Source organism: Nannobrachium achirus, assembly GCF_963921795.1.
Source record: "Nannobrachium achirus genome assembly, chromosome: 15".
Taxonomy (NCBI): Eukaryota; Metazoa; Chordata; class Actinopteri; order Myctophiformes; family Myctophidae; genus Nannobrachium; species Nannobrachium achirus.
In genome coordinates this window covers 41,129,123-41,146,409 of record NC_137822.1, presented here as the reverse complement: position 1 = coordinate 41,146,409, position 17,287 = coordinate 41,129,123, and the positions used below count along the sequence as shown (strand labels likewise).

General features: G+C 40.7%; 1 protein-coding gene across 1 annotated transcript in view; it reads right to left on the bottom strand.

Annotated features, from left to right (window-relative positions):
* LOC308298772 (phosphatidylinositol transfer protein beta isoform-like) overlaps nt 1-14,201 on the bottom strand; it is a gene marked incomplete at both ends in the record, with an annotated part of 45,125 nt that extends 30,924 nt beyond the window's left edge. Inside the window, one exon of the mRNA XM_080742445.1 lies at nt 14,182-14,201. Within this exon, the coding sequence (XP_080598571.1) occupies nt 14,182-14,201 (20 nt within the window). The remainder of the gene's footprint in view (nt 1-14,181) is intronic.
* Between the last annotated feature and the right edge of the window lie 3,086 nt (nt 14,202-17,287).

Below are 17,287 nucleotides of genomic sequence, written 5' to 3'. Positions count from 1 at the left end.
GTGTAGAGAAACACTTCTCTTGCAAAACCTTACATTATAAACACAATCTGGCTATAACAACAACATGACATAGGCTATTTATTATAATCTTTAATTCACTATGAAGTGTCTTATAATTATAGTAAAAATAGTCAAATAACAAGGAAAGATTGTTCTGCCCACAACCTTATCAAATAACAAGTCAAATAACAAGGACAAATTATTCTGCCCACAACCTTATCAAACCAAAATGCCTAAACTACTGTAAATGTGGGCCTATCATAACTATCATAATGGTTCTGTATAGTTCCAATTTATAAGTAGAATACTTGACCTTATAGATATAGAATGTTTATAATGTGTTATGATTATTTCTTGTGTTATACCGGTATGTTATGAAACTTCACGTGTAGGCCTATTATATTATATAGCCTACCTATAACCAATACACGGCACCTCCGTGCGGTCCAGGCGAACACAACGGAGCGCTCCCTACCTCCGGTTCAGCCAATCACAAGCTTCCACTGCTGGAACCGGGGTACTGTTTTGATACACGCAACTCACACTGCTGTAGGTCTGTTGCTACGCATGCATGTGGCCGGGTTTGGTGACTGGACAAATACACGGTGAAGAGGATTTCATTTCCAATTTAGGCATTTTAGCAGACGCTCTTAATAAGCGACTTACAATAAGGTAATACATCAATACGATAAGCAAGGTAATAAATAGGGATGGTCCGATCAGGTTTTTTGGAACCGATCACCGAGCACCGATCACAAAAGTTTGATCACCCGATACCGATCAATCACCGATCCGATCAAGTTATTATTTATATATTATTTATATTTTCTAAATGTTAATGTTTTAACTTTAATTAATTAATTCACTCATGAATTCATTTATATATTTGCCTTATAGTTATTTACCAGCATTACTATGTATTTATTATCATAGCAGTAACTAATTATTCCTTCAGCACTGTGGAAATCAATACCCCAAAATGGCCTCAAGTGGGCATACTGAACGGCTGGTTGATCGGATGCACCGATCGGATCGGATCCGTGAATTTACCTTTTGATCTAAACCACCGATTATCGCCGATCACGCTTTGATCGGCCCGATCCGATCCATTGCCGATTGATCGGTAACATCTCTAGTAATAAATCAACATCAATTTAGAAATCTGGATTTCATGTATGGACACTGGGGGTAGGCGAGTGCTACGGTATGTGCTATGGGCCTAGATGGAGTCAGAAGAGGTGAGTCTTCAGGCCACAGCGGAAGCTATAGGGAGTGAGTCTGTTGTTCTAAGTGCATTTGACAAAGGGCTAAATCCATCGCTGGTGTATCTTTTCCCAATGGCCAGCACGTCCCTGGTCTGTGCCCAATTAAGGTCCATTATTTTTGGTCATTTAAAAGTCTCTCTCCTGGAGCATTCGAGTGGTCAAACCTGAGGCAAATAATGAACCTCTGGAGAGAGAGCGGTTCAACCTTCCATGAACAGTGGCACTGGAACCTTCATTCAGCGCTAATAATGTGTGCCGTGTGATTTGAATCTAGTCAATGCAGTTCAACCTCTGCTGCTGCTACGTCCTTATTTTAACCCATTCATGCCTAGAATTATTGAATGCTTTAACCAGTGAAAAATAGCAGATATACAAGCTCACTCGGTGCTCGCAGCGCGGCACCGAGTGCCGCGCTGCGAGCTTGTAGATCTGCTATTTTTGAAAAAGTCGTGAAAATGTGTGCAAATCTTTGAACATATGTATTTTTAAAGCGAACGTTTGTATCTCAAATTTTGCTTCTGGGGGGGGTCCCTGGAACTAGATATTTTGAGATGGGGGTCCGTGGCCAAATACATATCATTTTGGGAGTCGTGAAAATGTGTGCAAATCTTTGAACATATGTGTTTTTAAAGCGAACGTTTGTATCTCAAATTTTGCTTCTGGGGGGGGTCCCTGGAACTAGATATTTTGAGATGGGGGTCCGTGGCCAAATACATATCATTTTGGGAGTCCTTCACATGAAAAGGTTTGAGAACCACTGACATAGTAGTCTCTCAAGAACAGACCAACTGAGCTCCAGTTAAGTGAAAAGGACCTTTTCTTTGACGATGGCCAGCCAGATTGCTGACATAGAAACATAGGTTTTTTCAAAAAAACCTTAGAAGGATTCAAAAGACACTTATAGAATCGGGTAAAAATTCTAATTTTCACGATTTTTCAAAAATAGCAGATCTACCAGCTCGCAGCGCGGCACCATTTTTTAATAGTTAAAGCATCCACTAATTTTAAGCCTAAATGGGTTTAATAATTATGTCTGTTAAAAGGGACATTGTGCAGATTTTATGCTTTAATGGAGTATTTCTTATGCAGGTCTAAAGCGTTTTAGAGTTGTTGAAAGTAAAGCAGGGGAAGGAGAAGATGTCATCTAATCTGACTCACTCGCTCTAAACTGAGGCACAAAATATTTTAACTAAACTAATGTCTAAAAGCCCCATTTCAAAACAATAACATTTATATTTTGTGACAGTTGATATAGTAATTACTATTACTGATTCATAATTACTGTACGATAATAATTAACCATGAATGCATATCATTTAACCAAACCTAGTGTCCCTCAGGGCTAAAAATCGGCAAACATGCAATGAACTTGTAAATCTCTTCGGCGAAGAGAAGAGATGTTTAGTGTAGAGGGGGAAAACACCAGGTGGACCCTGTTCAAGTAAACATGTAGGGTTTAAGAGCAGGGGCGTCAATTGGGTATGGCAGGGGTATGCAGCTGCCATACCCTGGGTCCAGGGGGGAAAATAAAAGTTACTTTTAAATATAAATCCATGAATGTCTCTTTGTCTATCTGTGCTGGTTATTATGTTGTTAAATTACAGTAAATTATAATTATATTCTTCACACTTTTATTCTCCCCATCTTGACAAAATGGTATATTCCCAGGTTCCGCAGGTCAGCTGCACAGGTGCAATTAATTGTATATTGTTAATTGTGGCACGTTTACTAACATGCCAAGTTTAGCTGCACTTTAACAACCGTTCCAGGCTGCCATATCCAGCCCAAGAAACCGTAGAAACGGGGGAAAAATAGAATGTACTTCTTAAAATAAATGTATCATGCCTGTTGCTAATTAAGGTATGGCAACATGACTGGTGTCTTGCGTGCCTGGTGTGAATGACTGGTGTCTGGTGCGCGTGCAAGACACCAGTCATGTTGCCATACCTTAGCTTTTTCTGAACTGACGCCACTGTTTAAGAGGTTAATGGTATGTGCTACCCTGTCCCCACCGCACCAGTGACGTAAGCTGGGAGCTCCACTTGCCCTATTGGCTCATGTGGGCTAGTGTTTTTGGTGTTTGTGAGCTTGTAGATCGGCTATTTTCAGAGCGCAAACCAAACATAAAATGACTGGTCTTCTGGTTCTCCTGGATCACTTCTCTAACCCTTCCTGAAATTTTAGTCTAGTTTTTATTTGTTGACGAAATCGTCAATATATTTAAGTCTCAACACCAAAAACAAAGGACATAGCTTTGGATGCTGCTGCTGTTAACACTTGTTTTATAAGCCAAATATGACATGTAGATTTGAACTCAAAAGTCTTTTTTCTGGGATGAAAAGAGGGTAAGAACACGAAAACTAAAAAAAAAAAAAAAAAAAAAAAACACACAATCCTCCTGAACACAAATTGCCTCCACTATAACACTGTTGTTGGCATGCGGAATCAAACGTAGAACTTATAATAATAATCGCTGCAAATCGCTTACAAGGCCGAGCAGTATAGTGTGTTCTAGATATTTTTGCGGATGGCATCTGTAATTATTCCCTCCATCCCTCCCAAGTGCACGGCACGCACACATGCGCACGTATAAACACTTATGCGCGTGGTCACCGAATGAAGTTTGAATACTACAGGGTTCCCACAGATTTTTACCAATTAATTTCCAAAACTTTTCCAGAATATTTAACCCAATTTCCAGGACTATATAACAATAATTCAGCTCAATAACAAGTCGCTTACTCCTATGCGCAATGCCCAAAGACAGGTAGTGTATGCCAGTGGTTCTCAACCTTTTCAGGCTGTGACTAAGTTTTATTCACCTGGGCAGTGCAGGTGGGCAAGCCTTAGTGTCAATGCCTGAGGTCTACGTATAGTTTAATGTGTGAATTCCTTCGACAGCTGCCATTATCACCTCAATAAAGACAATAACCACACATCTTCAGCTCAGACTATAGACTAGGGCATTCACAAAACCTCAAAGTATTCGAATAGTCGAATATTCGACAGGACTGGACAAACTGGCTAAACTGTCAAATATTAAGTAAGCAAGAGGCGAACATTGTGAAAATAGAAAATAGCCGATCTACATGCTCACAACGCCGAAATAATCATGTTTTAACAGGGGACCCCCCCACCCTGACGAGCACTAAGAGTTGAGGAATTTTGTATAACACGGTTCTATTGTGAAAATAGCAGATCTACATGCTCACAACGCCTCGCAAAAATATTTCCATTATAGGTAAACAGTGCTCTTATTTTATATTCCACAGATCAGACCAGAAGACAGAGTGCGCTGGCCACGTTTAGGTGTTTAGACAGATAGATATCTTGTGTTGGGTTTATAGACGGTTGCGTTCACCTCTTAAACAAGCACTTGCCCGGTCGGGCAACCTGAGAGCCAACTTCACCTGCCTTAAAGTTTTATTCACCTGGGCAGTGCAGGTGGGCAAGCCTTAGTGTCAATGCCTGAGGTCTACGTATAGTTTAATGTGTGAATTCCTTCGACAGCTGCCATTATCACCTCAATAAAGACAATAACCACACATCTTCAGCTCAGACTATAGACTAGGGCATTCACGAAAACTCAAAGTATTCGAATAGTCGAATATTCGACAGGACTGGACAAACTGGCTAAACTGTCAAATATTAAGTAAGCAAGAGGCGAACATTGTGAAAATAGAAAATAGACAATCTACATGCTGTGAGCATGTAGATCGGCTATTTTCACAATATTTATCTGCGGAACCGAGTCACAAATGTAATACCTACAAAAAGTGCTTGTCAGGGTTCTTATGACTTCCTATCTAGCCAAGCTTTATAAACCATGAAGAAATATATATATATGTACAAAACAATAAAAAAAAAAATAGAAATAAGTGAATATTCGACTTCGGTGAACAACGACGAATAGTGACTTTGATATTCGAATATTTGAATATTTGGTGAATGCCCTACTATAGACTATGAAGTCCACATTCTTTCTGCCCAGCCTCTCCTTCTGTGTATCATGTCTGTGTGGGAGTAATGTATTAAACTTTAAGTAGTATATTGTAACATACAAGTGATACAGTTGGCCTTGCATTATTAATGGTTTATGTCTTGGAAGGCCGCATCCCCACCTGTTGTTCACAGGCCACCAATCCCCCCCCCCCCCCCCACACACACACACACACACACACACACACCTAGCAAAGCCAGGCCAATCCCATTTATGCAGTCCAGGCAGCAGCGATCTGCAGGTCACGGAAACTATAGCTTATATACTGTACATGCACGGTCAAAGAGAAACTAAGCTATGCATGCGGTCAGCTCTTGGTTCAAGAAGCAGTTACATAACATCTATCACACTGTACTGCAGGCTCTCTGGGACACACCGGACTGCAGGACCATAGTGTAAAAAACCCCACAAGAAAGAGATTTCAACCATCAGGACTGCAGGACCATAGTGTAAAAACCTCCACAAGAAAGAGATTTCAACCATCAGGACTGCAGGACCATAGTGTAAACCCCCACAAGAAAGATATTACAACCATCAGGACTGCAGGACCATAGTGTAAACCCCACAAGAAAGAGATTTCAACCATCAGGACTGCAGGACCATAGTGTAAACCCCCACAAGAAAGATATTACAACCATCAGGACTGCAGGACCATAGTGTAAACCCCACAAGAAAGATATTTCAACCATCAGGACTGCAGGACCATAGTGTAAACCCCACAAGAAAGAGATGTCAACCATCAGGACTGCATAGTGTAAACCCCACAAGAAAGAGATTTCAACCATCAGGACTGCAGGACCATAGAGTAAACCCCACAAATTTCAACCATCTTTTCACTGCCCCTGTCACAAACAAGACTCCCAGTTAGCCCCCATAGAAGTGTTGACAATAGTTGTGATTTTGACAGCACATTTTGACTACGTTCTTTTTTTCATGTAAATCAACTTTTAGTCATCTCAAAAGTTTTTGTTTAAGTCTAGTTTTTTTGTTTATGTTTATTCAACTTTCAGCATGATCACAGATGTTTACAAAAGACAGGTGCCATTAAAAAACACTGAATTATTTTGCTCATCACAATAAAAATCATAAAATCTAAAAATGCATTTGCCTTTCTAAAAGTCCATATAACATAAAAACACAAATCTAGAATCCATTATCATTTAAGAGTCTGCACATGTATGGGATTGGTGATTTATTTTATCTCTCAGTTTTGCATGTTGGAGTGTCCAGGTCATCTCCATTCCTTGTTTGGCGACCAGACCAGTTTAACAACCTACAAATTGATTTTGCAGAGAAAAATGTGTACTGGCAGGCCTTGATGGCTGATTTTACACTTGGTTGAATGCTGACAATCTACAGATTCACAGTGTCGAAGTGTCTTTGAGCAAGACTCTGAACCCCTAGATGCTCCCGGTGAGCACGTTGGTGCCTTGCATGGTTTCCTCCGCCATCAGTGTATGAATGTGTGTGTGAATGGGTGAATGTAATGTAATGCACAATCTATGTAAAGCGCCTTGGGTAAAGGCGCTATATAAATGCACCATTTACCATTTTAACTAAGTAAAACTAAAAGACAAGTAATTTTATATTTGGGTGCGCTTGGGTGTTGCACTCTGAAAATAGCAGAACTGCAAGCGATGAGTTTTGAGCTTGTAGATCTGCTATTTTCAGCATGCACTTCTCAGAAGTAATGTTGGAGTGCTCATTGGACAGATCTTTATGCCCATAAATGGTGTTCCATGTTGGAGTGCACATTGGGCAGATCTTTATGCCCAATAAATTTGACGCTTGTGAGCTTGTAGATCGGCTATTTTCAGCACGCAACCAAGTGTAAAATCAGTCATTACGATGCCATCAAGGCCTGCCAAAATACAATAAATCAACTGTAGATTTCGCCTAAAAAGTCGACTAAAACTAAAACTTTTCAGGACTAAATTATGACTAAAATGAAATTACATTTTATTCAAAAGACTATGACTAAAACTAAATAAATATTTGCTGTCAAAAACAACATTGGAACACACAATCAGCGGCTGCGGACATTTCTCACCACGCGGAACATAGAACAGTGGCGTATCGGTCGGAGCAGCCGCTGTGTGTTCCCCTTTGAGAAAAAAGCTGACGATCTGGGAAATGATCAAACCACAGCTAAAACTCCAGATAAAAGTCTTCAGCTGTAATACCAGCCCTGAGGAGAGGACGTCAGTGTGACATAGGGCATTAACGGAAAAGTCGACAAGTCGACTCAGTCGACTTCATTACACAAGTCGACACAACGCCTCGAGGCGTTGTGAGCATGTAGATCGGCTATTTTCCAAATTTCTGCCTCTAATATTTGACAATTTGGACAATGTTTAATTTGCCATTTTAGAGGTATTAAAAAGTCCTTAAATTGGCACTTTAGAAATGTACTTTATGTTGGTTTGTTTACAGTTGAGTGAGAAAACAATGTTTCACAATAAGTTAATCATCTGGGGACCCCCCCCCCCCAAAATAATTGGGGGGGTCGTGTGTGATGTGATGACGTCATCAAACGATAAAGTCGACTTCAACTCAACTTTTTACTGAGTCGAGTCGACTTGCAAAGATCACAAGTCGTTAATGCCCTAGTCAGTGTGACAGAGAAAGTTGTCCAAATGTTGAAAATACCAGCAGTAGTTTCAAACTTCTACTACACGTGTCACAATGTGAAACGTTGTGAGCTTTAGTAGGTCAGTTATGTTCCATTTTCGTCTTACGACACATAATATATAAGGCTTAAATGGTTAACAAGTTTATAACAACACTACACATAACAACATGTAAGTTATGTGCATACAGTATGTGACTCTCCAAGAAGTGACCTGACACAAATGGTTCCAAACTTCCACCAATAAAAATGTTCTTGCTGCTGTTGGCTTTTAAAGACAACAGGCAAATTAGGCATGTATAACGAGCCAAAGTTCAGGCCTAGATTCAATGCAGCGCATGCTGTCTTGTCATCAATATATAAATTACAAACAAATGCGGTCATCTTTGCTGATATAATTAAAGACACGTTAAGGTATACAGTATCTCTAAAGTCATGTCATCAACATGGATCTGTCCCATTTCTCTTGCATATTCCCTCCTGATTGGCTACTATTGCCTTCAAAAGTTTGTGTATGCGACCTGATGGTCGCTCATCTCCCGATTAGGGAGTCTTACTGGTATAATTAAAGACACGTTAAGGCAATAACAAAGTGATTGGCTCTCAATCATTTGGGATATACAGGTATCTATATAGTCTATCTCTATATACAGTATACAACCCACCCTCCAACCTGGACCTTATCTTCCTAGTTGTATCCATCATTATTTATCAATCAGTTATGATAATGATTTCCTCACTTATTTTAACAGTTTCACATTGACTCTCCACTGACTCCACACAGCTGTCCAATATAATCTAGAGGAGCGCACAAACTTTAAAAACACATCTTTTAAACACAATGACAAAACGGGATTACACATTTCTTTAGCTGAAAATGGTCCAGTAATAATAATAACCTGTGTGTAGGCCCGTCACAACTATTACAGCTAACAACCTAATCACAGTTGTTTGAGATAATCGCAGTTATTTGCGCATAATATTGTCATAATCGTTTCCATGTTGAAAAAATTATCATATATTTCCAAACATTTTTAAAAATGTGGAAATAGACAATCTACAAGCACACAGCGTGTCGCATTGTGAGCTGGCTATTCCTACTATTCGTATATTAAATATGCCAGTCATTTCTTTGTATATTTAGGTTATTTGTCATATCTGCCCTGTGTAACTTCAAAACCTAAAAGCCAAACAGAAATTTAAATTGTTACACTGGTGCGTCCTTGTTTAAGCTGTGCTTGCTTCAGCTGTCTGAGTAGTAGCCACAGGGACATGCTGGGCCCCTGATTCAGCCCGGGAAAAAGAGTTGGAGAGGCCCTCATTGCGCGCTATAGAGAGAGATCCCTCTCTCTATAGAGCTGCTGCTACTCAAAGGTTTGCCATTTCAGATCATCACAAGTGACAAGCCAGTGGGCCAATTACATTTACATTTTGCAATTACATTACATTTTAAAAGTGATTTAAACTAGTGAAAACAGCCGATCTACAAGCACACAACGCCTCGCGCCGTGAGGCGTTGTGTGCTTGTAGATCTGCTGTTTTCACTACTTTTGTGCAACAGCCTTGTATGATGAAGCAGGGCTTTGCTTTGCGAAAAAAATGTATACATTTGAAACTTGGAGATACGAGGTTTCTGCCCGACAGTGACGATTTACTTTGTTGGCCACCCAGCCCCCAAAATGGAACGAAAACATTTTATTTTAATTTTTTCCCTAATGGCCGGCCTGGACCGGCCGGGAATGAACAGGCCGTTCGGGAGTTGTCCCGCTTTTCATAATGGCCAGCACGTCCCTGAGTAGCCACTAGCCAGCGCTCACACGTCTCATCATGGATGGACAATCATAAACTTGTGAATAAATGCTTATGCAGGTCTAGTGGAAGTGCCAGTAGTAAAGTATTAACGTCTCTTGTTGGCCCAATCGGATGGATTGTATATCTGACAGCTGCGTCAGAGAGTGAAGTCAACATCGTTTCGTTAGCAAATTGCATTACAAAAAACCACAGGCGAGGTCAGATTTTATATATTACACATTTCATTTCTTGAAACTAAAGGCTAATTAGGTCATTATAGGTTTGTGTACACATACATCTGGTGTCCAGGAAATGTTACACAGTAGCATGAGGACGTCACCACTTGTTTTATCAAGAAATATTGCAAATACTCACAGCCAACATCCTTTGGCTACGTTTGGTTGGAGAGGAAATACTAGCGTACTAGGACTAGAGTATATCGTTGTTGTCGGCTGGAAACCTTGTATCTCCAAATTTGTATGTTCTTTCGCAAAGTAAAGCCCTGCTTCAGCGTACAAGGCCGTCACACAAAAGTAGTGAAAACAGCAGATCTACAAGCACACAACGCCTCGCGGTGCGAGGCAATGTGTGCTTGTAGATTGGCTGTTTTCACTAGTTTAAATCATTTTTAAAATAAAAAATGCAAAACGAACGATTTTGGACATACAAGGTTTTCACCCGACAACGACGATATGCAGGAACCCTACACAAACTTTAGTGGCTATATTGAGAAAGTGCTTCTTCGTGCCAAAGCAGTTCTACACGTTATGTGGATTATTTCTATGTATTTTTTACTTCTATAATTTTTATCCCCAGATTTTGTAACCCATTTTTTCACCCACAGTGCCAATTGCCTAAGCTGTAGTCCTGGTTTCTGCTCTCCCTCACCCTCTGCCACGCCTGGGGAGGCCCGGCTGGCCAGGGGAAGGTGGTATAGAAACCAGGACTACTGCATGTTTTTGTGAGGGTACCTACCCTAGGAGACACGGGGAGAACATGCAAACTCCACACATTATTATTATTTTTATGTATTAAGAGGCACATCACAGGCATCATTAATTGACAACTCAAAATATGAGCAAACCGTCTAATTATGCCGTTACACTGCTATAGCAAACAGTCTGACATTAAATGTATGACACTTACTCAATATAGCTCAATTCGACAGAGGGCTTAGTTGGTGGCAGAGAAAAGAGAAATGATTTCATTACAGGTTGCAATTGTAACGATATCGTGTTGCAAACATATTCTCGTGGTCAAATTTCAGCAGCGCAATACTGCTTACTCAAGGGCAATATTCTTTGACAGACTTTGTCAGATTCAGACTTGAGCATTGGTTTTCAAAGTCGGTTCCGAGGTCCCCCCAGCAAAAGTAGTTAATTTACTTTGTGCCGCGCTGCGAGCTTGCAACATCTGCTAAGATCTTTGAAAAATATCGTTTGGTAACTTTTAAATAACTTTGGCACAAAAGAAACTTTTTCAGTTGGGGTTACTTTAGTTTCCGCTGGCAAATACATTTGGGGGTTCCTTCTCGGCACGAAAGAGTTTGAGAACTACAACCATTGCATTAGAGCATGTAAAATCTGTAAGTTTAATCACACGTACACATAGTACAGTAGGCTATATGACGAACTGGCAATAAAACACAGGCATGCGATGTCTGTCTGTCATATGCTGATACAGGCTTCAGAGCAGAGAGCTTCCTCTTTGATTATAGCCAGGGTTGCTTTGATTCCGTTCTGTCCCCTGACTTGTGTCTTAACGCATGACATGCGTCATGCATGGCACATGTTTCCCCTTCTGTTTTATCAAAGCAACGCTACATTTTTATAAGGACTCGCTGTCAGGCAGAAGCCTCTTATCTCCATAGTTCTAACTTTTGTGTGTTTTTCAACGTCCTACTTGATCACACTACAGCAAGGGTCTTCAACAGGGGGTTCGGGACCCCTAGGGGGTCCTCAGAGAGAGTTACTACAGGGGGTCATCCAAATCTTTGTGTGATAGAATTTCTTTCCCCTTTTACATTAACCACTTGAACCATAGTGTCCATATTCTGAGAACTTTGGCCAGAAATAGCAGATCTGCAAGCTCACAACGTTGTGAGCTTGTAGATCGGCTATTTTTGGCAAAGAGGTTTGAGGGGAAAAGAGCTGACTAAGTACAGAGTGAAAGGTCAAGTTTATTAAGTATTGACGGTTCAAGTGGTCAAATATCTGAAAACACAAATTGACATGAATCCAAACTGATGATCGTGCTGTCAAACGATGAAACTATAGTGGAATCTATGAACAGGTTTGGGGGGTCCCTGCTTCATCTCTCTCTCTACTAAGGGGTCCTTGGCCTGAAAACGTTGAAGACCCCTACAGCACTACAGCATCAAAAGTGGCACATTTTGAGCTTGTAGATCTGCAACTTTTGAAGCCTTTGGATTCCGGAAAAAGTAACACTTTTGGACAAACAGTATAATGAGCTCTCCACAGAGCAGACAATATACAGTATGTATTGTTATAACATTGTCTCTCTTCTAGTATAATATCAAAGCAACGCTACATTTTATTTTTTATCTAATTTTATATATTTTTTTCTAGTTTGAAATGACATTGAATGAATAGCCTTGCCCTCGATGTGTTATAACTGCATCGTAAGGGAACCAAAGTGATCTATTCTTTTCTTTTTGTTTTTGACTGAAATGTGAGTTTAGGTAAGTTTTCTGTGTTTAGAACCTTTTTCTGTGGAAAGAATAAAAACATAGTGTTTGTTCAGTTGTCTCTCCAGCTCTTTGATAAACAGAACATACATTTTCAGGAGGCTTAATGTCTGTCAATTTCACCCAATCAGAAGAGCGAGAGACCATAATTATCAGCTTCAGTTTTATGGTATTCAAAAAAAAAAAAAAAAAAAAAAAAATGGTAGGCTATGTCTCTCTCCTGGTTTGGATAAAATTGGCATCCTGACCTGACAACATGCATCTTCTGTTTACTAAAGAGCAGTGGAAAAGAAGGGAAACCCTTACTGAACAAACACTCTATAACAATGATCAGAACAGAACAAAGAGCTATTTTAAGTTAAACTAAAGGTAGGGTAAGCGATACAGCATAGGTTTGGCTAAATAATTTAACCAAACATAGCCTATATCACTTACCCTACACCTTTCAGTAGAAGATATAATATTACAAACATAAATGTGGCTGTGCAGAAAGAAATGTTATCTTGGGCATGATGATATAATAACGTTTAAATGAAAAGGAAAACACGTTTATAACCAAGTAATAATAACCCTGCAGTTCAGCTAACTGTAATGAAACAATATCACATATTTTTTTACAGTGCTGTTTGCTACTGTATATAGCCGCCCAGCTACAACAGCTAGCTAGCCATCTTCTTCCCAAAGGGAAGCTAGCCGTAAAAAAATAAATAAAAAAACAATAGCAGATCTACAAGCTCACAGTGCGTCGCTTCCGCGACGCGCTGTGAGCTTGTAGATCTGCTATTTTGGGGGGCGCGCGGCGCCGTCGTACCCACGAAGTACAACAAGAAACCCATGGCTTAAGCCTATATTGGTCCTCATTATAGAGCAAGGACCTTTAATGCTACAACACAACCAGGACCACAGCCATTAAAACAAATAGACTCAATTAGACATCTTTTCTGTATGAGCAGGGCTGTTACTGTCCTTAAAACCAAGCTGTAATAACGCGTTAATAACGCCTTATTCCCGCTGTATAACCAATAAGGCTAGCGTTAGCAACCATAGCTATAAGGCCCGAGACACCGAGCCGGTGTGCCGGCCCGTCCTTATGCTAGCTGCGTTCACACGGGAAGCGGCAACGACGAAACAGGCGACTCGGCGAGACACAGTCAGAGCCGGTGTGCCGGCCCGGTCCTTGCTATGCAGCGTTCACACTGGAAGCGACAAGACGAAACAGGCGAGACACAGAGCCGGTGGCACACACCAGCCCGTCCTTATGCTGCGTTCACACTGGAAGCGAGCGACAACGAACGACACACAGGCGAGGCGACTGCCATTCATTTTCAATGGAGACGCAGGCTCAGGAGGCTGAGGGCAGCGACACGAAGATAGAAAGATACAGCAGACGTTTGTACTCTGTAGCCGCTAAAAACAAGGCCACAAAAGCTTACAACAGCTACATAAAAGTTGAGCTTGAGTATTCAGCTTCACATACAAAGATACAAAACGCTACAAATACGCAGCGTCGCGTAGCTTTTCGTAATACGTGTGCCGGTCAGTGTGTGAACGCAGCATTCTACGCCCAGCGGCTCCTCCTAGCTACTGCTGCTGCTGCTGTCAAAAAGGACAAGACGTTAAGATGTCACAAAACAAAGCTCTTATATAATGTATATAATGCGGTGATAAAGATAACGTTTTTATCGCCTCAGTTGAAGCATTAAAGCCCGCTGGCTTAAATGCGACGCGTCGGCGTCGAACTAAAACTAGGGTTTTTGTGTTGCGTTAGTAATGATAATATGAGACTCACTATTCTTTAATGTTCACCATCTTCTCTCTCCTCCGCTCGCGCTCCTCCTCTGCCCGGCCTGCGGCTGCGCACAAGAATTAACCGCTCCTGACTGGCACAATTATAGAGACACGCCTGGTCCCGCCCACCGAGGCCTCCCATTGGCTGGGGCGGAAAGTAACGGAGTACGTGTACTGGAGTACTGTACTTAAAGGAGTAGGCTACTTAGTTCACCCCCAAAATAACTTGATTTCTATTGATTACTTGAGCCATGGAGACTTGAGTTCAATAATACCTATATACTTTTTTTAAATAATTTGATTACAACCGAGGTCGCACCATGTAGACCGCACCAGCTACCCATATATGGAGACCCCTGGTACCCATATATGGAGATCCATGTAGGCCTACTGATGGTACATCCCTTTTATGCCCATATATGGAGATCCCTGTCTGAACCAACCACACAGATATGGGCTGTCATCCTCCATATATGAGCATTCCCATATGAAGTCCCGTTAGATATGGGCTTAATATTGATGACATCAGGGGCACCATGTATGGGCATGAAAGGGATTCTGTTTGGAGTGGTTCCCATGACATCACAACATACAATCCCCTTTATGCCCATACATGGAGATCCCTATCTGAACCAGCCACCACAGATATGGGCCATGTATGTCTCTGTCATCTGGCCAGACATCAGGGATCTTCATGGGCATTAAAGGGATTCTGGGGAATACCCATATATGGACCTTTACATTGTTGATGTCAGCTGTGATATCACCTGTGATGTCACAGTGATGTGTCAGGGGAACCACAGTGTCAGGAGTGACCTTCAGACAGACAGACAGACAGACAGACAGACAGACAGACAGACAGACAGACAGAGATATATGGACAAGATGTGCCGGTTTTCATAGTAATTTTACCACCATTGATTCCGCATGGGGACCCAAATGCATTTGGGTCCCCATCCGGAATCAATGGGGGTACATTTACAACAATCAAATTATTGTCTTAGGAATGCAACAAATACGAAAACAAATATTATTGAACTCAAGTGTCTCAAGTGTCTTTCAATCTTATATGAGATACACAAAGTGGTTCCTAAATAAAGCTGTAAAGCTTACTAGGATCTCTTTTTAGACCTTGTACTGTACCAGTGATTTGTGTCATGAAACTGTACTTTTTCCTATAGCAAACTACTAATACATTATTCAATCAAACAATCAATCAATCAATCAGTCTCCATGGTGTGAGTTATCAATAGAAAAAAGTAATTTGTGGGTGAACTATTCCTTTAAGTACTTTGCATTATTTGTTTTTTTTTTATTTATTTTTTTACTTTTACTCAAGTCAATTCAGAATTCCGGACTTTTACTATAGAGTATTTCTACAGATAGTATTGATACCTTTTTCCCCACCACTGCCCATGCATTGGCTTAGAGATGTTGTTGTTGTGACCCCAACAGTGACACCTGCAGGATTATTTGCTGAGTGTATGGGACGTCAGTTGACAGTTTGAAGCGGGTACATCCACGTGTCTTGGTAAATAAACTCTTATACTGAGCTGAAACAACAGTGAATGCCAGGCAAGTTAAAAATAAAAATAAAAACAAAATACTGGGGGGGTTACTCATATTTCCTTAGCCATGCTTCCAAGGTGCACCGTTTTTCCTTGTGCCCAGAATGTTTTGGTGCCCACATTTGCCATTACCATTTTATTAAACCTATACCAGCAGGTTAAAGAAATCTAAAAAACACCTTTTTAAACGGCACCTTTACACTTTTTTTTGAGGTTCCCAAACTTTTTTGTCTCAAGGCACCCCATGAATATTTGTCTAATCTGAGGCACCCCTACATTATAATTTTCACTCCCAGCACCTTATGTTTATAGCATATCGTCGTTGTCGGGTGGAAACCATGTATGTCCAAAACCGTTCGTTTTGCATGTATGCACACAACGCCTCGCGAGTCGCGATGCGAGGCGTTGTGTGCTTGTAGATTGGCTGTTTTCACTAGTTTTGTGCGACAGAGGTTTCTGCCTGACAGTAATGATATTTTAGTGATTATGTTGCAAGGAAAACGTTGAGCCAATAGCCATTTTGGTTAGAACTGACTGAAAATAACTGTGTACTTACTTCAAGTTTAAAAATGATACTAAATATTTGTGTCCAAATATTATCAAATGATCTCGCGGCACCCCTGGACTGCCGTGGCGGCACCCCAGGGTGCCCCGTCACCCCAGGGTGCCCCGTCACCCACTTTGAAACCCCCTGGTCTACAGCACCTTTACATAGAACGTACACCTGCAGCGCCTTTACTGTTCAGAGCAGCATTTATGATATGCATAGACCAATGTGAAATTGCTGCTCTGGGGGCATGTTGTCAATTCTGCCCTCAGAGCAGCATTTATGATATGCATAGACCAATGTGAAATTGCTGCTCTGGGGGCATGTTGTCAATGCTGCCCTCAGAGCAGCATTAATGATATGCAAGAAAGACGCAGGAGCGCAAAGCACCAGCGAGCTGGCCGGATGTATGGAGAACCGGAATGACTGGAGGCGACGATGGAGGGCTCGTCTGAGGACGACCTAGAGAGAGATAGACATGATATGCATAGACCAATGTTAAAAACCAATGTTAATAATAACACATTCTTGTAAGCTATAAACTTCAGGTTTATTATACCACTGGTGCATTTTGTAAATGGTAGTCTGGCAGTTTGTGCAAAAACAGTATAAAATACAGTAATATACCATGGTGACAAATCATGTCACATGAAATAAGACTTTTTTTTATCCCATAACAAATATCAAAATATTGTAATTACTCAGTTGCTTGTCATGTTTATATAAAAAATGTAATAAGTCAATTGGAAAGTTAAATGTACAATATAAACAACATTCATTGATAAGGACGTTTAACGCAATAAATCCAAATATGCCCAAACAATGTAGTTAGATAACACAAATATAACAAGCATTTAGTTAAGACATTGATACTTTTTCATTACCCACGAAAGGCTTTCTGTAAATATAAAGTTAAAAAACAAAACATTCCTTACAGTGTTGATGAAGGCAGAACATAACGTTCTCTAGTCGGACATGATCAGAATAAAATC